The following is a 26,639-nucleotide window of genomic DNA, read 5'->3' on the forward strand; positions in this document are numbered from 1 at the left end:
AGCGTTCAGGGGCTGTGCATGCTTTATATATTTTTTTTTTACAAGTGTTTAATGCACATATGTTATATATGTGAAAATACAGTAATTAATTGTCCTGTTTTCATCTTAATTCCATACAATAATGAACACTGGGAACAAAGACATTTAATTGTAGCAGAAGCTTAGTTATAGATTAATTTGAACATCAGATTCATCCTCTAGTTATCTTACCTCTATGCTTACAGACTGTAGCAAAGTTAGATTGTAAAGATGTATTTGATCATCATCTATTTGCCTGAATATTCATGACAGGCAAAAGAACAGGTCCTGAAGAATAAGCTTTCATTATATTCCAAGGGTCACATAGGGTTGGGAAAATTTTATTATGGCATTCATCTTACTCTAAGCTATGAGTCTTTTAGCATTGACAGCTTACCACTATCTTCTGCTGGCATATGTATCCACTTACTCTAAACTGACTGTTGGCAGGTTACATTACTAGAAACTGTGTATTCTCATCACAACTGTCCCTGCTGTCTGTCTTGTGTTAATCCATGTTTGCTGGCATGTTGGTGTTGGGTTAGACAAGCATCCTCCAGAGCCACTTCCGAGGCATACCATCACTGTTTTGTGACTGTTATGATAGCAGCTCCTGAGCTTCCTCTATCATCTCCAAGCTCTACTCTATTAAGCAGAAGCAGGTTATGGCATAGGCAAACTAGGCAGGTACTTGGGGCCTAAATGTTTAGAGGGGGTCCTTTGCTTCTGTTACTACAGTAGCTGCTCAGGCTGCTTTTTCTTCTGGCAGATAGAAGAGTAGGTGAGAACAGTGTAATGTCTGTTCTCTGTAGACCTGGACCTTGCCCTTCAGTTGGTGCATCCTTTGCTGCAGTCAGAATCACATAGGGCCCTAATTGTGGGAATGTTTAAATTACTACAATGTGGGACCAGCATGTTTGTATGCTTAAGGCACAGTAAAAAGAATTAAGCTTACCCTGAACCTGGCTCTACTACAGGGTTGTATCTAACTAATATATTGGGCAGGGGCTTAAAGCTGAAACTAGTTGGTCACCTATACTATATTCCTGTTAGATTACTATACTAAGTCTCAGTTTGGTTGCTGAAAAATATAGTAGTACATCTGTTTTCTGTCTCTGTTTACAATAATAAACTACAGCCCTGTTTGGTGCTGAGGTTAAGAAAGCTTCACGAGCCCTACCCCCAAAATAAGGACTCCTCCTAAGACCCTGCTGATATGATCTGAAAGATCATCTGCTTTGGATTTGTACACGAGAACTAGGAATGTGCATACATGTGAACTGTCCTTTGTAACTAATTTTTTTGTGGCTTGATTTAACTTTCATGAAGCGTTAGAGCTGAGCTAAAGCTAAGTTAAGTCACTTCTTTTTCATTGCAAACCAGTGGAAGCAGCTTCATGAAGTTGAACTGATTTCAGACTATATAATCTTATGATGAAAATAAGAGAGAGCAAAGGTTGGAGAAAAATGGCTGAAGGCTCAGGGTAGAGTGAAATGGCTTACTGTAACTGCAGTTCCTCTCCTTACCTTTCCCTTTTATTTTTGTCTTTCAGATGAGTTTGTGGAGAGTTCCTCTTTTAGGAGTAGGAAGAAAGTTCATTTTGTTGGAGAAAGTAAAGAGAACAGTAATCCAGAAAAATATTCTATCAGTAAAGAAAAATGTACAGAGCTGAAGAAACGACTTCAGGCGGCAAATGTTCGTGCAAAAGCCTTGTGTGAACTGGAAAAAAATTATCAACTCAAAAGCAAACAGATCCTCGGAATGCGCTAATAGATAAATGTATATCTGTAAATACTTGTATATAATAGTTAATATTTCCTTGATGTAGTTTTAAGGGGACCTCTTCAACTTCCAAAGTAATATACTATTTTTAGAGTGAGTCTTCCTCTTGGGCTGGAGGCTTTTTTTTTTTTTTTTTTTTTTAATTCTGGATCTTGCTGTGGGTGTAGACCTTCCCCTTCCTAGAGGCAGCAGCATAACTTCTCAGTGCTGCTGGTAGTGGTTTACCAAATTCCATCCTACTCTAATAATATCTCTTCCTGTTATAGTGTATAAAGGTTTCACTCGTGGTCTGGTGAATAAAAATACGATCGTGAAAGAATAACAGGTGCAGAAAGACACACAAATCTTAGTATTAGAAAGTCTGTGGTAAATGTAAACCTTTGTTTCAGGCTACTGTTGGAGGCCTAACACCATCCTCTGAACAGTAGGGTCATGCTGTTTGGAAATAAAGTTACACTGTGGCAGAATGGTTGGTAGAAGATGGGGAAAGAGCTGTAGTAATGGTTTTTTTTTTTTTAATGTGTAGTAACTATGCACAACATTGTATCTGAAGTGAGGTTCTAGACAAGTTTTAAGATACACTCCATATGTATGTATTACATAATAGGTAAAATTCTTAATCTTATTTAAGTTGTATATACTCCTGTAACCCTCAACAGCTGGAAAGGGGATAGACAGCAAGTGGGGAATGTAAAAAAGGAAGAGCCTAGCTGACTTGTATTTTCTTTTTTAAATGTTTTACCTAGCATAACTGGAACTGGTAATGAGAGTAAAACTGGTAAGTGCACCAGGTGTTGGACAAAAGAAAAAAAAAAAAAGCCAGAACTGATAAATTATGTTAATGGATTAGTTTTAGTTTGGCTCGTCTACCTTTGCCAACTATTTACGTAGGAGTTCTGTATTTGGGCTCATTGTGTTGTCAATGATGAGGATAAAGATATGATGAGCAAAATCAAATTAAAACTAACTCTAAAATATATCACTTTTAAATAAGCAATGGTTTGTTTTTAATCTTATATAAGTAGGCCTTGGCTTTAATTCTGTCTCAGTCTTATTACTGCTTTCACCCTGTCTGTGCCTGCTCCTCCCACTGGGATTCCACTTGCATCTGCGTTAGTACCTTACCCTGCAAGCGGCTGGTTTTCTAGGGCCACTGTGCGCATACAACCTCAAAGGCTGTACAGATCCTAGAACTGCAGCTACAGGCTATGTCTTAAAAATAAAATGCTGGGCTTACTGTTCAGTCCTAGCCACTGACTATCCCAAAGAGACATCTAGACCACTAGGGCTGCAAAGTAGGCCTGGGAGGGGAGCAGCTGCTTGTGGATGGGCGGGAAGGGAAAAGGGGGACATGTAGCACATGGATAGAAGGGGATGATGAGGAGAGGGGGAGTGGGCCGTGCCAAGGGTCTGTGGTGCCCCCCTGCAGACGAACAGTTGAGCCCCCCCCCCCCCCCCCTGTGAAGGTGATTGCTGCCCTCCCGCTCCCTGGGCCTAGAGTTGGTGGTGGTGGAGAAGGGTACTGAAAGGAGGGATTTGTCTTGAGAGCAGAGGTTACGGGTAGGGAGGTAAGGGGAGATGAGGGTAGAGACGTAAGGAGGGGCTGCAGATCGAGTGCATTTGTAGGTGAGTAGGAGAAGCTTGAACTGTATTCGGTATCTGATCGGAAGCCAGTGAAGTGACTTGAGGAGAGGGGTGGTATGAGTATATTGGTTAAGGCGGAAGATAAGACGTGCGGCAGAGTTCTGAATGGACTGAAGGGGGGATAGATGGCTAAGTGGGAGGCCGGTGAGGAGTAGGTTGCAGTAGTCAAGGTGAGAGGTAATGAGAGAGTGGATGAGAGTTCGGGTGGTGTGTTCGGAGAGGAAGAGGCAAATTTTGCTAATGTTATAGAGGAAGAAGCGACAGGTCTTGGCTATCTGCTGGATATGCGCAGAGAAGGAGAGGGAGGAGTCGAAGATGACACCGAGGTTGCGGGCAGATGAGACTGGGACGATGAGGATGTTATCAACTGAGATAGAGAGTGAAGGGAGAGGAGAAGTGGGTTTGGGTGGGAAAACAATAAGTTCAGTCTTGGCCATGTTCAGTTTCAGGTGGCGGTTGCTAAGCACGAGTGCATGCCTAGAGCGTCCTCAGGGGAAGGAGGAGGAAGAGCTGCTGCAGGTTACTCTCTCCAGTCATGACCAGCTTTTACCTCTGTCAATGTGGAAGTTGCTGCTGTGGGGTGGAGGGGGTTGCTGTTGGTTGTGCTGCCTGATTGAGGGGGTGGTATGATTGCATCCAGGTGGTGGATTAAGTAACAGTAATAATGCTGCCTGTAAGTGAATGAACCAGTGGGGGTTGAGCTTGCATGTACTCCATCCCTCAGGGGTCTGCAGGAGGAGGCGGTCTGGTCTATTCCTGCTGCAGCACAAAAAATCTGCCAGTACGGACCCTTCTCTTGCCTCTGAAGCATCCTAATGCCAGCTCTGAGCTGTAGTGCTATGGGCATGCTTGTGTTGGCCAGGGTTGGAAGAGCAAATAACCCCTATCTGCATGCATTAGCAGGATACTTGTGCTGATGGTGAGCACACACATTGGCGGGCACTAGTCTGGTGCTAATGGCCTCTAGTTCCCATGTTTACCTTTGTGCAACAGGTCCTTGGTGACTCCTGTGTAGGAGGATCTAAGTAATTCAGCATTAACTTAGCTGTTATCCAGTTAGTGTGTGTTACCTCGAACATGCTAACCGGATAATGTTTCTACACCCCTGCCATGCCTTCTCCCAGAAAAAATCCCTAACACACATGTTAACAGATATGTTACTGAAGAACATCATCAGGCAGGACCCCTTTTAGCACACGTTAAGGGCTTAACGTCCTTTAGTAAACATGCCCCTTTAAATACATAAGCCCCTGTAACTGGTAATGGGTGAAGAATCAAAGTCCTTTGGTTTTGTAACCCCTCTCCAAACACACCTCCTCCTCCACCACCTTTACACTTTACAGCTGTGAAAACTCCACTATTGTAATACAGCCTGTAATGTACTTGGCATATTCAGGCACAATCTTTACTGGCTATTCTTGGTGAAGAGATCATATAATAATTTGAAAGCTAGTCTCAAGCATATTGCATTAACCGTTTTATTGGGCTATTACCTACAGTTTGTTGACCTGGAATGACAGCAGTAATGCTACTTTATTTCAGAAGTTCCAGGAACTTAAATCCTTGGGCAAAAACTGTACTCTTTCAAAAGTGAACTAGCAGAGTTTTATATTTTCTCTGCAGACAAATGAGAGGATGCAGACACACTCCCTGGTGATGTCATCAGTGCAGCCTGTGTGCTGTATCTCGCTTCCAGCTCAGAGAAGTCTTTTAGATTTCTTTGATTCTGCATGGGCTTCTCATTCTGCTACAAGTCCTTCCCTCAAATTATAGTCTTGTTTATCCATATACATATGCAAAGCTTAGCTCCCAATTTCTGCACAGAAATCATCTAAAGAAAAAAAAAAGAGAAGAAAGCATCACCACCCCAGAAAACAAAGTGAAGCTAAACTTTGAAGGGCTGCATTTTAACTCCAGCACTCTGATTCCACGGTCATCCTCATGGCCATGATGCCTTCTTCACAATGGCTCTTCTGAGTAGCCAAACCCTATGGGGCCCAGCACAAGCACAGACGGGGGAAACCACGCTATCCGCAGCATCGGCCACTCTCCTGGGTTCAGTTCCTTCACCGGTAGCGAGTATCCCCAGCATTTGGACTGCCACTTCCCTTTGTCCCTCAGTCCAGGCTTTGATTTTGCTGCAAGCTGATACATTCACGGTCACTCCGCAGACAGCCTTTCTATCCATCAGGAAGTATAAAATAAGAAAAAAATCACACTACCCACAAAGTTGTCAAGGCTTTAAGGAAGGCCAAAACACTGTCAGCAAACAGAAACGGTGAGGAGAAGCACAGACTGTTCTCCCTCAGCAAGGCTACTTTAACTACTTACCACAGGTGGTCAGTAATTCAGCTATTTGGGGAGGCTAAGGTGGGCAGAGCTATAGTGGAGGGTGAGGCAAGTTAAAAATTGTGGTGGGGAGGGGGGAAGTAACACCTATGCAATAAAGGAGCATGATGGTATCATGCACATTAATACTCTCCAAGGAATTATGTGCCAAAAAATCTAAATAGTACACACCAAAATAATACAAACATATTAAACAGAACAGTGTTTTCAGTATTCTAGAAATATATGCAGGTACTTTAACCCTTGGATCCCAGTCAGTCTTAACTCCACAATCCAGTATATTCCTGTTGCCCATGTAAACAGTGGTGTTCAGCAGCACAGTAACAAAAATGATGTGGTTACTGACAATCAAAATGATTTACCTATCCACCAGGCTTTAGAAATGCTGGCCTTTAGTATACTGTTGAGTTACCATACGTATGGAATAGGTAGCTGCATTAACTGTACCTAATGGTTAGAGCAGTGGGCTGTGAAAAGGAAGCCAGAGTTAAAATTCCACTGCTGCTCCTTGAGATCTTGGACAAGTCACTTAACTCTCCTTTGCCTCAGGTACAAATATACTGTAAGTCTTCCAGGGACAGGAACATACCTATTATTAGAAGAATACCGAAACTGGGGGTTTTGGTTTCAGTTGAAACGGAATCTGCAGCCAAAATTCACCGCACAATTTTGGCTGAAATCAAAGCCAAAATTGTCCCCACACACACACACCAAAAGTGGGCTGTATGCCCCCCCGACAGAAAGCAGGGAGCCCACCTTCCTGACAGAACACCAGCCCCCCCCCAACCAAAAATGCTGCTCTCCCACTACCCGTAGGCCATTTCTGGCCCTACCTTAGAAGCCTTGGTGGTCTAGTGACCTATTCAGGGCAGCAGTGATTCCCAGTCACTCCTGCTCATGCTGGCTCCAATCTGAAAATGGCTGCCGGTGCCCGTCTTTATCAATTGGTAACTAAGGGCCAGATGCACTAAACAAACCAGCAACATGGTTTTTAAACCGGTTCTAGCCAGTTTAACGTGCAAGTAGTAAACCGGGACATGCACAAAAGGGTTCTCCGAGCCATTTTCCTGTCACGGTAGCAGCTAACGAAAACAGAATGCAAATGAGCAAATTAGTATTATAATGTGTAAGCGATGCGATGTGATGCACTACCGTTTTCCAATCCCCTTACCGTGGAAAACCTAATGGGAGGTCTGCACCTCTCATTGGGGCTGCTGTGAGAGAATCGGAAGGGAAAAAAATGGCCAAGTGCTTATCATGGACGTCCTTCTGCCTAACATGGACGTCCTTCACTCAAAAACAAAAAAGGACGTCCCTGACGAGCTCCTGGACCTTTTCCTTCAGCTTTTGTGATGGGCGTCCTTCTCTGATGTGTTTTTTCTTACATGCCTGAAATGACCACAGCCATGGAGGTTCTCTCAACATTCTCCTCGTCCCCTCCAAGGTTGTTTTCAGCTTGCGCCCCCGTCCCCAAGGATCAGGACATGCGAGGACGTCCAGATCAAAACTATTTGGACGTCCCTCCCTCCAGGTCTCTCCCCCAGACAGAGAAGCTAGAATCCTGCATTCTTTTGGGAGGAAGATGTACCAGGCTTCAATGCTCATCTCCCACATACAATCCTACCAGGTCTTCACGAGTGTCTACTTGCAAAACTTGGTGAGACAGCTGTTGGACTTGGTGGATGCGCTTCCTCTGGAACATGCAGAGCCTTTTCACCAGTTGGTCAAGCAGCAGAAGGCATACTGAAAGTTCTTGACCAGGGAAACTTACGACACTTTTGATGTGGCTTCCAGGATCTCTGCTCAAAGTATAGCAATGCACATACACTCATGGCTATGTGTTTCTGACTTGGAACATTCTGTTCAGCAGAGCTTGGCAGATACCCCATGCTGGGGGATAACCTTTTTGGAGAAAAGGTTTGAGGAGATTGCTGACCAAATCAAGAAACACACTGATACAATCTCTTCTGTCTCCCGCTGGGTGCCTTCTTCATCCACCTCCTCAGCTAGGAGGAAATGTGGCAAGTCCAGGAGCAGTTCCTACTACTATCCTAGGCGTAAGTATAATCCTGCGACTTGCTAGCCTACTCAGGCTCAGCCCCAGCGTGCTCGTCCATATCAACAGCATGCGCCTAAGACTCCTGCTGTTCCCCAGGCAAAGCAAGGGACGGGCTTTTGACTGGCTCCAGCAGAGCATAGACGCAGTAAAAGTATCCATCCCGGATGACTTGCCGGTCGGGGGAGTTTAAAATTTTTTCAACAAATGTGGCCTCTTATAACCTCCGACTAGTGGGTTCTTCAAATAGCATCTCAAACCTTCAAATTATCCACCAAGAGCTCATTCATTCAGCTCTCAGCACAGGCATGTACATGCAGAGGAACTCCCCACCCTTCTGAAGGCCCATGCGGTCAAACCTGTTCCACCAGGGGAAGAAGGGCAGGGATTGTATTCCAGGTACTTCCTTGTGCAGAAGAAAACGGGGGATGCGTCCCATCCTAGACCTAAGGGCCCTGAACAAATTCCTATTCCGAGAAAAGTTCAGGTACCCTTCTCCCAATGATTCAGAAAGATGATTGGTTATGCTCTCTGGACTTAAAGGATGCATATACTCACATCCCGATACTTCCAGCCCACCAGAAGTATCTTCAATTACGGCTGGGAACACATCACTTTCAGTACCGCGTGTTGCCTTTTGGCCTCGCATCAGCTCCCAGGGTCTTGACCAAATGTCTAGCTGTAGTTGCAGCATCGCGACACAGACTGGGAATCTGTGTTCCTGTAGCTAGACGATTGGCTGGTGAAGACCATCTCTCCGGATGGAGCTCAGGAGTTCATGCGTATAACTATTCGAGTGCTCAAACTACTAGGGTTCATTTTAAACTACCCCGTCCCATCTTCACCCTGTTCAGAGATTGGAGTTCATCGGAGCCCTGCTCACTACTCAGATGGTTCGAGCCTTCCAGACACGAGAATGGACAATCTAGTTGCACTCACATCCAAGGTTAGAGCTTCTCAGCAGGTCACAGCTCGGCAGATGTTGAGATTGTTGGGGCATATGGCTTCCACAGTGTATGTTACACCCATGACACATCTTCACATGAGATCAGCTCAATGGACCCTGGCTTCTCAGTGGTATCAAGCTATGAGAAGTCTAGAAGGTGTCATATGAGCTTGTACGCTCCCTTCAGTGGTGGACCATTTGATCCAATTTGACTCTCGGACTTCCATTCCAAATTCCTCAGCCACAAAAAGTGCTGATGATTGGTGCATTTCTCCGAGGATGGAGAGCTCACGCAGATGGGCTTCACAGTCAAGGAGCTTGGTCCTCTCAGGAAACAATCTACAGATCAATCTCCTGGAGCTCCAGGCGATCTGGAACGCTCTAAAGGTTTTCAGAGATTGGCTGTCTCATCAAATTGTACTCACACAAAGAGACAATTAGGTTGCAATGTATTATACAAACAAGCAGGGGGGCACTGGATCTTGCCTTCTGTGGCAGGAGGCCAACCAAATGTGGCATTGGGCTCACCACCATGGCATGTTTCTTCATGCCACCCCTATCTGGTGGGCGCAAACAACACCCTGGCCTGAGCAGGATAATGCAACCTCACAAGTGGTCTCTCAACATGGGCATAACCCGCAAGATCTTCCGAGCGTGGGCACCCCCTTGGTGGATCTTTTAACCATTCAGCTCAACCACAAGGGCCCTCAGTTCTGTTCCAGGCTTCAGGCCCACGACAGACTAGCGTCAGATGCCTTTCTCCTCAATTGGGGGACAGGTCTTCTGTATGCGTATCCTCCAATACCTCTACTGGTTAATATTTTGTTGAAACTCAAGCAAGACCATGGAACCACGATTCTGATCGCACTGTACTGGCCGCAGTAGCTGTGGTTCCCCCTTCTTCTGGAATTATCCTCTGAAGTACCGTGGAGATTGGAGTGTTTTCTGACCCTCATCACGCAGGGTGAAGTATCACTTCTGCATCCCAACCTCCAGTCTCTGGCTTTCACAGCTTGGATGTTGAGAGCCTAGAATTTGCTTCCTTAGGTCTTTCGGATGATGTCTCCTGGGTCTTGCTGGCTTCCAGGAAAGATTCCACTAAGAGGTGTTACTCTTTTAAATGGAGGAGGTTTGCTGTCTGGTGTGAGAGCAAGGCCCTAGATCCTCTTACTTGCCCTACATGCCCTGCTTGAATATCTTCTACATCTATCAGAGTCTGGTCTGAAGACCAACCCTGTAAGGATTCATCTTAGTTCAATTAGTGCTTATCATCAACATGAAGAAGGTAAGCCCATCTCTGGACAGCCTCTAGTTGTTCGCTTCATGAGAGGTTTGCGTTTGTCAAGAACCCCTGTCAAACCTCCTCCCGTGTCATGGAATCTCAACGTTCTCACCCAGCTGATAAAAGCTCCTTTTGAGCCACTGAATTCCTGCCATCTGAAGTACTTGACCTGGAAGGTCATTTTCTTGGTGGCTGTTACCTCAGCTCGTAGAATCAGTGAACCTCAGGCCTTAGTGGTGGATGCACCTTATACTAAGTTTCATCAGAACAGAGTAGTCCTCCACACGCACTGAAGGGATCGGGTGGATGTGAAGCGACTGTTCACGCTATCCAAAAATACTAGGACTAGAGGGCATGAGTTGAAGCTACAGTGTGGTAAATTTAAAACGAATCGGAGAAAATTTTTCTTCACCCAACGTGTAATTAGACTCTGGAATTCATTGCCGGAGAACGTGGTACGGGCGGTTAGCTTGACGGAGTTTAAAAAGGGGTTAGATAGATTCCTAAAGGACAAGTCCATAGACCGCTATTAAATGGACTGGAAAAATTCCTCATTTTTAGGTATAACTTGTCTGGAATGTTTTTACGTTTGGGGAGCGTGCCAGGTGCCCTTGACCTGGATTGGCCACTGTCGGTGACAGGATGCTGGGCTAGATGGACCTTTGGTCTTTCCCAGTATGGCACTACTTATGTACTTATGTACTTATGTACACCCTACGTTCCTGCCGAAAGTGGTGTCTGAGTTCCATCTGAACTGTCGATTGTCTTGCCAACATTCTTTCCCCAACCTCATGCCCATCCTGGTGAAAAACAGCTTGCACACCTTGGATTGCAAGAGAGCATTGGCTTACTACATAGAGCAGACAAAGCCCCACAGCAAGTCTGTCCAGCTTTTTGTTTCTTTTGATCCCAACAGGATGGAAGTCGCCATCGGGAGACACACTATTTCAATTTGGCTGGCAGATTGTATTTCCTTCACTTATGCCCAGGCTGGGCTGGCCCTAGAGAATCATGACATGGCTCACAATGTTGGAACCATAGCTGTGTCGGTAGCCCACTTGTCAGCCTCCATTGAAGAAATTTGCAAAGCTGCAACGTGGTCTTCAGTCCACACATTCACATCACACTACTGTCGGTTCGGGCAAACAGTGTTGCAGAATCTGTTTGGAGTCTATAACTCCACCCTCCTAGGCCTCTTTTATTCTGTTCCAGGCTGCACTGTATATACTTTCAGGTTAATCTACATGATGTCCTCGCCGTTGCAAGGCCCAATTGGCCAATGTTTGTTGTTTTTAGTGAGCCTGGATGCTAGGGATTCCCCACTTGTGAGAATATAGAAGCCTGTTTGTCCTCGGATAAAGTGAAGATACTTACCTATAGAGGTATTCTCCGAGGACAGCAGGCTTCATATTCTCACAATCCCTCCCACCTCCCCTTAGAGTTGTTTCCTTTGTTACTTTTACTTTATTTTAGCTTTAGTATTAAACTGAGGAGACAGGCGGGAAGGCACTTGTGCATGCGCAGCTTGTACTCCTCAAAAGCTGTCTTTTTAGCTTTGGCAAAATGCTGGACCAGGCGACGCAGATCGGTGTCACCCACTTGTGAGAATATGAAGCCTACTGTCCTGCTACAGGTAAGTACCTTCGCTTTCTATAAACTTTAAGAGCGGTTTATAGAATAGCACTTTTTTTTCAGTGCTGATTTTTAGGGCATCATATTCACCCCTATATGTATAGTTCGCTATATGTATAGCTCTGTATAGTGCTATACATATAGGGAACTATACATTTCACACTATACATAGAATGAAAGGCGTGGTGTGAGAGCATTTTAGTGCAGTGCCTACCATATATATAAGCTGTATGTATAGGTGCCAAATAGCAATAGCTTATATGTTTGACTTGGATGCAGGGAAACCAGTTATAATCTGGACTATCTGGGACAAATGTATAAGCTATTCGTCCAATATTCAAAGTGATTTGAACAACCTGGAGAGGCTCTTGGCCATTTAAATCACTTGTATTGGGCTAACTGTAAATATTCAGCAGCACATAACCGATTAGTGTCACTGAATATCTACTGTACTGCCTAAGCCAGAATCTGCTAACTTGTGGGCATTCCAGGGGTAGGGTTGGCACTTAAGCAGTTAAGGGCCAGTATTCAGCCCTTAACCATGAAAGATGACTGCACATAATGCAGTCCTATCTCTACTTTGTTCATCTTATGCAGTTTAAGGGCTAAATATTGCACTTAACTGCATATGTTTTAGTTGACACCCTTTATAAATTCTGGTAACCAGCCGAAACCTGGTATAAATCCTAGCATGTAACTTTGGTATTCTATAATACTGATACTACTCAAGTAGGGACACAATAGAGCTACTGGAGCACACCTAATATTAATTACAAATCCGCTCCAGTCTATTATTACAAAATATCTTTATTGCAAACATGTGCTCCAAAACAACGCACATATATTTAAAACCAACAATAACACAAATACTCACTCATACCTTCATTATACATTCATTCATTCATAGTACCTGTCAAATGACATTTCTTTTTGTACACCGATAGTATCTATACATGTAAATACTATTCTTACTGTTACTTATTTGTACATTTAGATTTTATTATGATCTCAAGAAAAGATATTATCCTAGATGTCTTATCCCCACTTATCACATGGATACTTGCTACTTCACAGAGCCAAGGTGATCTCCATAAAGCTGGAGTAATAGTCTCTAACACACTTCTCTGTGGCTTCTTAATTCCACAATAATGTTCTAAGAGTTGTTATAATAGTCTCTAGCACAGCTCTCCATGTGAGTAAACCAACTTTCAATCGTCTTCAGGTACTTGATGAACAGAATGAGTACGTCACTCCCACGTTTGATGTCAGCTTGTTCCTTATACAACCGTCGGTTCCCCATATACAACCGTCGGGGAACCGACGGTTGTATAAGGAACAAGCTGACATCAAACGTGGGAGTGACGTACTCATTCTGTTCATCAAGTACCTGAAGACGATTGAAAGTTGGTTTACTCACATGGAGAGCTGTGCTAGAGACTATTATAACAACTCTTAGAACATTATTGTGGAATTAAGAAGCCACAGAGAAGTGTGTTAGAGACTATTACTCCAGCTTTATGGAGATCACCTTGGCTCTGTGAAGTAGCAAGTATCCATGCGATAAGTGGGGATAAGACATCTAGGATAATATCTTTTCTTGAGATCATAATAAAATCTAAATGTACAAATAAGTAACAGTAAGAATAGTATTTACATGTATAGATACTATCGGTGTACAAAAAGAAATGTCATTTGACAGGTACTATGAATGAATGAATGTGTAATGAAGGTATGAGTGAGTATTTGTGTTATTGTTGGTTTTAAATATATGTGCGTTGTTTTGGAGCACATGTTTGCAATAAAGATATTTTGTAATAATAGACTGGAGCGGATTTGTAATTAATTCTATAATACTGCACATAACTATTTGGAAGGACCCTGGACTCCCTTTTGGGTTGTGCATGAGACATTTTGGGTGCAGAGCATTATAGAATAGCACATAGGCAGATTCACGAGCAATTCCAAGTGACAATCTACTCCAATTATCATCCATAAGTGGTTGTTAGCACCCAATTGACTAATTACTTTGTACATGTATTTGGGATCTGCACCCAAATTTGAGTACCTAACTTTGGGCGACCTGTATAGAATCTGGGATTATATGTATAGTTATACATGGATTTTCAGTTGTGTTTGCTATAGCCATTGAATATTCATGAGTGGCTATACATATATGTATAGCAAAATGATCCCTATACCAGTGCTTATCAAACCTTCTGTGGCCATGATCTCATTATCGCAGCCACAGAAGTCGATCTCTGGAGGCCTACTTTTCCATCCATGCTATAACATTACGGCCAATACTAATGTCATCTCTATCTTCTTGGAGCCTGCACAGGCTTGACAGAAGGCATAAGATAATGAGATTTTTATTTTTGGCTTGCCTAGTTCACAACCCCAAACGCAAGTTTTGTGACCACAGCTACTACAACACCGAGGATGAAATGGCTCAATTTGACAACTTGAATAGTAGCAAATCTCCTGGACCGTATGGTATTCATCCCACAGTATTTATAAAATTGAAAAATTAACTTACGGAACTATTATTAATAATATGTAATTTATCTTTTAACCCAAGCATGATACTGGAAGATTGGAGGGTGGTCAATGTAATGCCGATTTTTTAAAAAGGTTCCAGAGGAGATCTGGGAAATAATATACCGGTGAGGCTGACGTCATTGCTGGGCAAAATGGTAGAGACTTATTATAAAGAACAAAATTACAGAGCATATTCAAAAGCATGGATTAATGAGACAAAGCCAACATGGATTTAGTGAAGGGAAATCTTGCCTCACCAATCTATTACATTTCTTTGAAGGGGTGAACAAACTTGTGAATAAAGGTGAGCTGGTCGATATTATGTATCTGGATTTTCATAAGGCGTTTGACAAAGTACCTCATGAAAGACTCCAGAGGAAATTGGAGAGTCATGGGTTAGGAGGTAGTGTCCTATTGTGGATTAAAAACTGGTTAAAAATATTTCCTTAATTATTACTTCGAAAGGAGTGAAGCCTGTGAAAAATGGGATTGCTTTAATCAGTGGGATTTGAATTAGAGACTAAAGTATATGTATTGTTAAATAATTTCTGGTTTTTAAAAGAGAGAGAATGTAATCAGATGTATTATTTCTAACTAAAATCTGGACAATAAGTATGTTTTCAATGAAATGAATTGACTATACACCGTATTTGGTCTTGAAGGAGCCAACCAGATGATCAATGTGGAATAATGAATTAGATGAGTAATATCTGGGGATAATCAGGTTAATACCATGTTTTCTTTTTATTGTTTACTGTTTAATTGATCTCCTTGTCTTATCTCACTCTCCCTATTTTTCTTCACTTTGTGGTCTAAGAGAAAGATTGTATATAATCCATATATCTAGTTGGGATTGTTTTCTTCTTATCTTGTATTAATGTGCAGTCATCTCTGTATTACTGTTTGCAAGTGACCCTTGTAAAAAGAAAAATTATAAATAAATGATTTAAAAAACTGGTTAAAAGATAGAAAACAGAGACTAGGGTTAAATGGTCAGTATTTTCAATGGAGAAGGGTAGACAGTGGGGTTCCCCAGGGATCTGTGTTGGGACCGCTGCTTTTTAACATATTTATAAATGATCTACAGATGGGAGTAACTAGTGAGGTAATTAAATTTGCTGACAACACAAAGTTATTCAAAGTTGTTAAATCGCAAAAGGATTGTGAAAAATTACAAGAGGACCTTACGAGACTGGGAGACTGGGCATCTAAATGGCAGATGATGTTTAATGTGAGCAAGTGCAAAGTGATGCATGTGGGAAAGAGGAACCTGAAATATAGCTATGTGATGCAAGGTTTCACATTAGGAGTCACCAACCAGGAAAGGGATCTAGGCGTCATTGATGATACATTGAAACCCTCTGCTCAGTGTGCTACGGTGGCTAAGAAAGCAAATAGAATGTTAGGTGTTAGGAAAGGAATGGAAAACAAAAATGAGGATCTTATAATGCTTTTGTATCGTTCCATGGTGCAACTGCACCTCAAATATTCTGTTCAATTCTGGTCACCACATCTCAAAAAAGACATAGTGGAATTCGAAAAGGTACAGAGAAGGGTGATGAACATGATAAAGGGGATGGGATGACTTCCCTATGAGGAAAGATAAAGGGGATGGGATGACTTCCCTATGAGGAAAGGCTAAAGCGGCTAGGGATCTTCAGCTTGGAGAAAAGACAGGTGAAGGGAGATATGATAGAAGTCTATAAAATAATGACGAGTGGAATGGGTAGATGTGAGTCGCTTGTTTAGTCTTTCCAAAAATACTAGGACTAGGGGGCATGCAATGAAGCTACAAAGTAGTAAATTTAAAACAAATCAGAGAAAATATTTTTTCACTCAACTTGTAATTAAACTCTGGAATTCATTACCAGAGAATGTAGTAAAAGCCGTTAGCTTAGCAGGGTTTTAAAAAGGTTTGGATGGCTTCCTAAAGGAAAAGTCCATAACCATTATTAAAATAGACTTGTGGAAAGTCTACTGCTTATTTCTAGGATATACTGTTAAATGATTTAGACCGTCACTCTGTCCCCTACAATAAAATATCAAAAAATATATTCACAGAATGTGTAAATGCAAATATAATAGTCTTGAATACTATTAGACTAAAGTGAGGGAGAGTCTCATATATAGTACACGATGGTATTTCTTTCACTCAACAGGTGAATCCATTATACGTGTTAATGTCTTAATCATTGACTCAACCTCCACCATCCCCATTATATTCACAAAAAAAGACTTGCACTGCTTTTTTTAAATGTGTTTCTCAATAATGCACACTGCACTTATCTTAGGCAGGTTGGTGCGCTCTTAAAACCCCGACAGGTTCCCGTTTCGTATTGACTTTGTCAAGGGGGAGTGACACCAATTCTGTCGACAAGGGAGAAAAAGAACAAGAAAAAAAGGAATCAAGTCTCTTACATATAAACCTTAACCCCATTATTTTAACTATTCTATATATTCGCATAATTTTTACTAAATCGGCTGATGGCTTACCCGATTTCTGGCCCAGGCATTTGTATGTGCTGGCTTATTCTGATAAAACTAAAAAATGGTGACGGCGTCTTTTTATTATTAGCAGCAAGCAAACAGCTGATGGTGTTGCGTCAAACGTTAATACGTAAAAATCGTTACGTGACTCTTAAAGGTATAGTCGCCTTATAAACTGTGCTTTAAAGTTTGCATTATTGAGAAACACATTTAAAAAAAGCAGTGCAAGTCTTTTTTTGTGAATATAATGGGGATGGTGGAGGTTGAGTCAATGATTACGACTTTAACACGTATAATGGATTCACCTGTTGAGTGAAAGAAATACCATCGTGTACTATATATGAGACTCTCCCTCACTTTAGTCTAATAGTATTCAAGACTATTATATTTGTATTTACACATTCTGTGAATATATTTTTTGATATTTCTAGGATAAGCAGCATAAAATGTATTGTACTTTTTTGGGATCTTGCCAGGTACTTGTGACCTGGATTGGCCACTTTTAGAAACAGAATGCTGGGCTTGATGGACCTTTGGTCTGTCCCAGTATGACAATACTTATGTACTTAGGAAGCTCTACCCTATCGTTTGGTTTGAATATTGGTCTAAGAATGTTTTAATCTTAGAGTTTGTTTAATCTTAGGTTGCTTATATCAACAAAAGCAGAAACATTCAACCAAAAGAAGATGTCTTCCTTTTATAGACCATCTTTATCAGTTGTTTTTCTCCCTTCTATAACATCTAAGCAATGGAAAATATAGAGTCTATTTTCAGAGGGATCTATCCACCAAATTTCAAGAGGTAGAAAGTTAGATTAATACCTTCCCACCTCCACCCACAGAAAACTGACTGGGGCCTGGCAGTTACATTTATCCTTTCCCTAAGGTGTTCCCCTGATGTGGGGAGGTACAAGGGGAGGGGGGATACAGGCTTTTAGCACCGATTTTTTATGTTAGCTGGTTCATTAACTGACATCTCTCGGTGCACAAATGTAACCTAAATATAGGAAGACATAGTTTGGATACTTGGATTTTGGTTAATTTTCAGACACAGCTTTGTGTGGTTGAAAATTATTCTACGATCATCAGGGCAATTTTAGATATTTGAGGGCAGGCTGAAATTGTTCCGGTTGATCTCAGGTTCTTAAATCAGTAACATGTACAATCACCCCTTTCATCATCACAGCCTTTTATTTGTCCCCTCTTTGGTTCCCCCCTGTCCATTTATTCCCTTTGAGTCTCCTCTCCATTGTTTTTGCTGTCCCTTCTCCTTTTTACCTTCTCTTTCACCTTTCATTGCCTAGGCTCTTACTATGCCATCTAACAATCCTTCACTAGCTCTATGTTTGTTTCCCTCTCGATCTCCTTTCTATACTTACCAACAGACTTCTGAATTCTAGTTAGACCTCAGTGGTTGCCTATGCTAGTCCCACAAAGTACCAAATTTTCTGCTCTCAAACAGAAGGGGGTATAGGGAATTACACCAACCTAGCTCCTATTCTCTTGTCCAACACCATAACTACTCATCTTTGGTCGGTGTAGTCTGTAGAATCTGAATGAAATGTTGGTCTTATCACAACTTAGAACTGGGCCTCTTTCAAGTTCTGAGGCCCAGTTCTAAGTTGTGATAAGACCAACATTTCATTCAGATTCTACAGACTACACCATAAGTACATAAGTAATGCCATACTGGGAAAAGACCAAGGGTCCATCGAGCCCAGCATCCTGTCCACGACAGCGGCCAATCCAGGCCAAGGGCACCTGGCAAGCTTCCCAAACGTACAAACATTCTATACATGTTATTCCTGGAATTTGGATTTTTCCAAGTCCATTTAGTAGCGGTTTATGGACTTGTCCTTTAGGAAACCGTCCAACCCCTTTTTAAACTCTGCTAAGCTAACCGCCTTCACCACTTTCTTCTCCGGCAACGAATTCCAGAGTTTAATTACACGTTGGGTGAAGAAAAATTTTCTCCGATTTGTTTTAAATTTACTACACTGTAGTTTCATCGCATGCCCCCTAGTCCTAGTATTTTTGGAAAGCGTGAACAGAAGCTTCACATCCACCTGTTCCACTCCACTCATTATTTTATATACCTCTATCATGTCTCCCCTCAGCCGTCTCTTCTCCAAGCTGTATAGCCCTAGCCTCCTTAGTCTTTCTTCATAGGGAAGTCGTCCCATCCCCGCTATCATTTTAGTCGCCCTTCGCTGCACCTTTTCCAATTCTACTATATCTTTCTTGAGATGTGGTGACCAGAATTGAACACAATACTCAAGGTGCGGTCGCACCATGGAGCGATACAACGGCATTATAACATCCTCACACCTGTTTTCCATACCTTTCCTAATAATACCCAACATTCTATTCGCTTTCTTAGCCGCAGCAGCACACTGAGCAGAAGGTTTCAGTGTGTTATCGACGACGACACCCAGATCCCTTTCTTGGTCCGTAACTCCTAACGTGGAACCTTGCATGACATAGCTATAATTCGGGTTCTTTTTTCCCACATGCATCACCTTGCACTTGCTCACATTAAACATCATCTGCCATTTAGCCGCCCAGTCTCCCAGTCTCGTAAGGTCCTCTTGTAATTTTTCACAATCCTGTCGCGATTTAATGACTTTGAATAACTTTGTGTCATCAGCAAATTTAATTACCTCGCTAGTTACTCCCATCTCTAAATCATTTATAAATATATTAAAAAGCAGCGGTCCTAGCACGGACCCCTGAGGAACCCCACTAACTACCCTTCTCCATTGTGAATACTGCCCATTTAACCCCACTCTCTGTTTCCTATCCTTCAACCAGTTTTTAATCCACAATAGGACATTTCCTCCTATCCCATGACCCTCCAATTTCCTCTGTAGCCTTTCATGAGGTACCTTGTCAAACGCCTTTTGAAAATCCAGATACACAATATCAACCGACTCCCCTTTGTCCACATGTTTGTTCACTCCTTCAAAGAATTGAAGTAAATTGGTCAGGCAAGATTTCCCCACACAAAAGCCATGCTGACTTGGTCTCAGTAATCCACCGACCAAAGATGAGTACTCTTTCAGGCTTAAGCAAACCTAACACATTTACAGTACAGAATACAGTCTCATAATACAATGCAGAAATCAATTTAATAGATGCCATACCCACAAAGCCCTCAGACTGATAGGTCATTCTTTTTTGCACAGCATGCCAGTACACAAGATGTGCCTGTCAGCATGACACTTCAGCAGTGAGCCTGAGCCAAATCTAACAGTCATGATTTGTGTCCAAGATGATCAGCTTTCTGTTTTAACCCGCCACAGTGTGAAGAGTCTTCTGTACCTGAAAAACGTCTCAGGATAAGAATTGCTAGACTAACTGATTACTTTACACATAGATTTATGATTGTAATAACAACAAAAAAAGCAGCCAAGAAGTTGATATTGACCTAACCTGATTGAATTGTTAAGCGAGACCTGGGGAGCTAGTGACACACCCTGATGTTTGTACAAGAAGACAGTAATTACAGTGGAAAACAGACAACCACTCCTCTTTTTCCTCTTGTGTTGTGACAAGATAAACTAGGGCAAAAGAAAGTCTTATGTGGATGGTTTCTAGTGACCTGGTATTACTGTGGTTTTTTTTGTCACCTAAACTTTAATCATGCCCACTTCATAAAAGCAGAAATGTTAATTGATACCACACCTGATAAATTCTATTTATGCAGTTGATTCATTCAAATAAGATTTCAGAGCTAGACCAGATTTTCTATTCTCACTTATTTTAAGCAGTTATATTGGCACAACCAGGAGAAATACCAAAATACTTAGGAAAGAGAATGTTGGAGACTCAGAAAAGCTGTATTGGTGCTATTTTGTAATCGGTTGGTTATTACAAAAAAAAAAAAAAAAGTATAGATTAGTGTTTCCCAAGTTGGTCCTGGAATACTCCCTTGTCAGTCAGGTTTTCAGGATATCCACAATAAATATGCATGAAAGGTTTGCACACAATGGAGGCAGTGTATGCAAATCAATTTCATGCATATTCATTGTGGATATCCTGAAAATCTGACTGGCAAGGGGGTATGCCAGAACTGACTTGGGAAACACTGGAGTAGATGATGACAGAAAAAGATCATGAAACCATCTAGCCTACAAAGTTATCTTTTCACACAAAGGTTAGATCCTTGGTGACAGCCACAGATTATAACCACCCATGAAATTTCTCCTTACTAGGACAGTCTTTGTTTTAAGAACATAAGAATAGCTATACTGGGTCAGACCAATGATTCATCTATCCCAGTATCCTGCTTCCAACAGTGGTCAATTCAGGTCAAAAGTACCTGACATCAGTGGCGTTCCTAGCCTGGATGGCACCCGGGGCGGATCGCTGATGCGCCCCCCCCCCTGGCGAAATGACACCCCCCCGGGTGCACGCCGCAGGGAGGGGGTGCCGCAGTGCGTTCCTGTCGGCTCCAAAAAGTTTGCTAACTTCGCTCATTCGCCGCAGCTCCCTCTGCCCCGGAACAGGAAGTAACCTGATCTGGGGCAGAGGGAGCTGCAGCGAACGAGTGAAGATAGCGAACTCGGAGCCAGGCATGCGCCACGGCACCCCCCAGCATCATGCACCCGGGGCGGACCGCCCCCACCGCCCCCCCTTGGTACGCCACTGGTATCATGTAACTTTCCTGAGTGTCCCCTAGTCTTTGTACTTTTGAAACAATAAAAAATCAATTTAATGTTCTACACCACTTAGTATTTTGTAGGCCTCTATCATATCCCCCCTCCCCCTTCAGCCATCTCCTACGTACCTCACCACCTAGGGTAGAAGAACATACAAGAACCTATGCAGTTCTCCCAGCACCCACTTTTAATAGGTCAAGCCCTGTAATGATCTAAAAAGTTAACAACAAAGATATGCATTTGTTTGAAATGACATGGGAATTTCCAACACTTTAAACTCAAAAGGACAAGAAACTCTCCCTCCACCTCATAACTTATTTTTTTTATCTGTGCCAGAAAGCATGCATGCACTATTTAAGATATTGATCCAAACTGAAAAAAAAAAAAGACATGGGAAACCAAACGAAATAAAATTGTTTTGCCTGCACATTCCTACTTAAGAACACTAGTATAATTGCCTGAACATCTGACCCTCTGTCATAGGCATAGTTTGACTGTTCCGTTGGGGGGGGGGGGGGGCAAAGTGTAAGCTGTGACATATTAGCATAATCATTTGCATATATACATCTCATACATATTCGTTATGGTTATCTAAAAAAATAGACCGGATAAGAACCCAGTTTATTGGACAGTGAAGATTTTTTTTTTCACTGAAATGAACCAGCACCAAGGGGATTTTGTCTCATGGTGCCCCCATTCTCATCCTCATGAATTATCAAGGGCAGTGCACATTTAGTACAAGAAGATTGCTGGGCAGACTTCTACGGTCTGTACCCTGAGAATGACAAGGACAAATCAAATTCGGGTATACATACAAAGTATCACATACCATGTAAAATGAGTTTATCTTGTTGGGCAGACTGGAAAACTCTTTTTATTGGAAAAAACTAAAACAAATAACATACAAATCAAAAACAAGCCCCTAGCTATACACGGTCCTCCTATCTATGTACACCCCCTCCCCCTCCTCAATAGTACAGTGGAAACTGTTTATTAGAAAGACCAAAGAAAAAAACCGGACATGCAAATCAAACCCCAGGCTCCTAGCTAGACATGGTCTGCCTATCTATGTACACCCCCTCCTCAATAATACAATGGATCAACCCCCCCCCCCCCGACCCCCCACAACCCCTTCAGACAACTGGCACACAATCCCCTGGGAAGCATGTCCCCTCATGGCGGCTTAAGCCTCACGTGTCTCCACCACCTCGAAGCCACCCCCACCCCTTTTTCCACCCTTTCCCACTTCGCCGCTTCCTGCACCGCCCTTACCACATCCCAGCTGACTACCTCCGCCGGCCGGACCTCCTGGTACAGGGACACCCTGCAGCGCGCCATCCAGAGGCAGTACCGCAATATCACCGAAATCAGAAAGCGTGTTACCGGATCCCCGCGTCCCTCTCCACCCTCTGGGCCATACACCCAGTCCGCATAGCTGTAGTTGCGGAAACTGGGGATCTGCAGCAACGAGGAAACCCGGTCAGAGACCTGGACTGTAAATGGGCACCTCACCAGGAAATGCTCCATCGTCTCTTCAGTTCCAGCACATTCCTCCCGTGGGCACCCTCTATCCCGCACATTGCGATATTTCAAATTTCCTCGGACGTACAGTCTACCGTGAAAGGACAGCCACGCCAGGTCTTTATACTTCACCGGGATGCGGTTCGAAGCAATCAACCGTAACCCCTGCTGCATCCGTGGGGCCGGCGCGTCCCTCAGCGCCAGAGGAGCTGAGAACACCTGCGCCCGTACTCTGTCCATCCAGACCCCCCGTTGTCCTGCCTTCACCTCCCCCACCGTCAGCCCCCACACCCTCACCAATTTCACTAGGGTCTTGCAATAACTCACCCCCCCCGGAGCCCCCCTTCGCAGTGCCACTACCCTCCCCCCCTCCCGCCATAGGTCCCAATATCTCGGCCACCACTGCAGGACACTCCTAGCCCACCCCGGTGGCTCCCGCCCTACCGCCCTCCCCAGATTGAACTGCAGGAACAAAGCGCTGAAAAACAGGACTGGGTTTATCATGCCCACCCCCCCCTCCCTCCTAGGCAGATAGGTAACATTCCGTTTTACCGGATTCGTCCTGTTGCCCCAGAGCAGCCGGAAGAACACCCCATACAAGGCCGTGTACCGGCTCTCCGGCAGCAGGCAGATGTAACTGACGAACAGAAACAAAGGAACTAAGTGTGCCTTGATGAGCTGTACCCGCTCCCCCATGGTCATTTTCCACCCCTTCCATCTATCCACCCTCCCCTTCACTTCTTGGAGACACCTATCCCAGTTGTAGAGCCTATAATCCCCCTTCTCGAAGTATATTCCCAAGACCCGTATACGTTCCACAGCTGTAGGAAACCTACCTCCCAACTCAAATTGCAGCCCCTGATCCCCAACCCACAGGCTATTGGACTTTTGAAAATTGACCTGCGACGCTGTTGCCTGCGAGTATTCCTGGATCAGGTTCTGCAATCTACCTCCCTCCCTCTGGTCCGCTACCCACACTGTAACGTCATCTGCATACGCCACGACCCTTAACTGGTTATTGTCCCCCACCTCCACCCCTTCCAGCCCCTCTGCCCCCCCCTTCTCCAGCCGTCTTATAAAAGGGTCGATGGCGTATGCATACAACAGCGGGCTGAGTGGGCACCCCTGTCGGACCCCTGCCCCTACCTCAAACCCCTGCCCTCTCCACCCGTTAACCAGGGGAAAACACCCCGCATGCCGATAGAGTAGCTGTAATTGCTCTATCCAACCCTTCGGAAACCCATAGCGCTCCAGAATGCTCCATAGGACACCCCACTGCACTCTATCAAACGCTTTTTCCTGGTCGAGTGTTACCAACAGCCTACCATGCCCTCCCACTCTACTGCGTTCTACCCCCTCCCGCACCCACGCTGCAGCTTCCAAGACCCCTCTCCCTTTAACCCCACATGCTTGCGAGGCTGCTAGCAAATCCCAGACACCTGCCTCATTCTCTGGAATAGCATTCGCGCAAAGATTTTTCGATCCGTATTAAGCAGTGCTATAGGCCGCCAGTTGGCCAGCATCGCCGGGTCCTTCCCCTTACTTAGTAGGATAAGAGCCGCCTCTGTCAAGGAACTAGGCAAGGAACCCTCCAACTGGGCTGCCCCCCATACCCTCACCAGGATCGGCACCAGCTGCTCCTTAAAGGCCTGGTAGAACTCAGTTGTTAGCCCATCCGGCCCCGGCGAGGTCTTCCTGTGGAGCGCCCCGATGGCTTCCTCCACCTCCTGTTCTGTCCACGGGTTCAAGAGGGCCTGAAGCTGGGGTCCCCCGTGACCTATCCCCGGGGTTCCTTCCACATAACACTCCATCTGCTCCATATCAATCTGCTGGGCTGAAAGGAACGCCGCAAAGTGGTCCCTCACTGCCCCCAGAATCCCCTCCTTGGTGTCCTGCAGGACCCCCTGTGCATCCCGCACCCCCTCCATCACCCTGCGCGCCCTCCGCTCCCGGCAGCATGCGAAGGGGTCCGGGCTACACATTTTCCCGAAGTCCCGCTCATACACCAAGGAGGTGTAGCGGTTGTACTGTACCTGCTCCAGGAGTGCTTGGAGATCATGTATTTCTTCCTCCCTCCCCCCTTGTGAAATCAATGTGTCCCTCTTTTTCTTTATTGCCATGCCCAACTTTGTCCTTTCCCTCCCCTCCCTTCTCGCCTGTCTGAGAAAGAATCCCCGCGTTCGTCTTTTCACTGTATCCCACCACTCCCCCAATGACTGAAATGCCCCCTGCACTGACACCTGATCTTCCAAAAACCGGCGGTACTCCTCCCGCACCTGCTCGCTACCTAACCACTTTAAATTTAGTCGCCATAACCCCCTCCCTGGCCTCTGCGCTGCCGCCCCCCCCACCTGAAGGGAGGACCATGTGGTGGTCTGAAAAGTCCACGTCCACGGTTCGTGGACCCCCCAGACAAACCCCCTTCTTTACCAGGAATCTATCGATTCTACTTTTACACTGCCCTCGAAAGAACGTGAACCCCTCCTGTTCCTCACAGAAGGCCACATGCGCGTCTACCAGCTCCGCCTCCCGCATGATCCCTGCCAGCCTCACCCCGTCATAGCCCACCTGTACCGATCGTCCCCCACTATCCTTTTTCCGCAATATGGTGTTAAAATCTCCCCCCCAGACTACTTGGCGCGAAGTGTATAGGTAGGGCTTGATCTTCCCAAAGAGGAGCACCCTTTCCTTCTTGCTTTGGGGCCCGTACACATTCACCACCCTCAGTGCTCTATCCTCCCAAATCGCATCCACAACAAGACATCTCCCCACCCCCAGCTCCACCACTCGCTGAATATTCACCCGGTGGGACTTAAATAAGATCCCCACCCCACCATACCTCTCCCCCGCCAACCCCCACACCGAGGGACCCCACTTCCAGGCCCGCCTTGCCCGCCTGATCACCTCAATGGACCGCAGCCGAGTCTCCTGGAGCAGGAAGCAATCTGCTTGGACCCTCGCGAACCAGTCATACGCTAAACCCTGCTTCTTCGGAGAGGCGATGCTGGCCACATTCAGCGTGGCAAATGTCAACACTAAGCCTGCCATCCTCATTGCGAGTCACGGGTCTGCTGACTCCCAACTTCTTTCCTTATCTCCTGGGATACCCCCTTCTTACCCTGAAGCAGGTCCTCTGCTATGCGGTCTACATCATCCCCTGCCAGATCCCCCTCCCCCCCCCCGCAGCCGTCCTGTCTGCACCTTACCCCCCCCTCCCCTTTCTTCCTTCCTTTCTTCTTTGCTCTATCCGGACCCACCCCCTGATCCCTCCCTCTCCCCTCTTCACCCCCGCCCCCTACCTCCTCCTCCGAGTCCTCCACCTCCCCCACGTCCTCCAAGTCCTCCAGATCCTCCTCTAGCTCCACTCTGTCCCCCCAAGCCTGCACTTGGGCCTTCACCACCTGCCCGGCCCCCTCAGCTTTCCTCTTACTCCCCTTTCCCCTCCCTCCCTCCCTTCCCTCTTCCTCCTCCCTCACCCCTCCCCCCTCCCCCCAGAGCCTTCCCGCCCTTCTTCCTACCACCAGTACCCTCCTCCAGTGCTTCCTCATATTTCCGTTTGCCCTCTCCAATCCCCCCTGCCGCCCCCTCTTCCTCCATTAACTCCACCTCTTCTCCTTCCCCCTGTTCTTCCTCCTCCCTCCCAACCTCCCTATCCTCCTCCTCCTCCTCCAACACCTGAAATCTGTTCCCCCCCTCTTCCCCTGCAGCGACCCCTCCCTGCCCA

General features: G+C 44.8%; 1 protein-coding gene across 1 annotated transcript in view; it reads left to right on the top strand.

Moving 5' to 3' along the window:
• Window positions 1-2,742, top strand: part of NEK2 (NIMA related kinase 2) — a 162,721-nt gene extending 159,979 nt beyond the window's left edge. The window contains 1 exon segment of the mRNA XM_030196073.1: window positions 1,571-2,742. Coding sequence (XP_030051933.1) covers window positions 1,571-1,788 — 218 coding nt within the window. The 3' untranslated portion in view covers window positions 1,789-2,742.
• Window positions 2,743-26,639: the final 23,897 nt, after the last annotated feature.

This window comes from Microcaecilia unicolor, chromosome 3 (genome assembly GCF_901765095.1).
Source record: "Microcaecilia unicolor chromosome 3, aMicUni1.1, whole genome shotgun sequence".
NCBI lineage: Eukaryota > Metazoa > Chordata > Amphibia > Gymnophiona > Siphonopidae > Microcaecilia > Microcaecilia unicolor.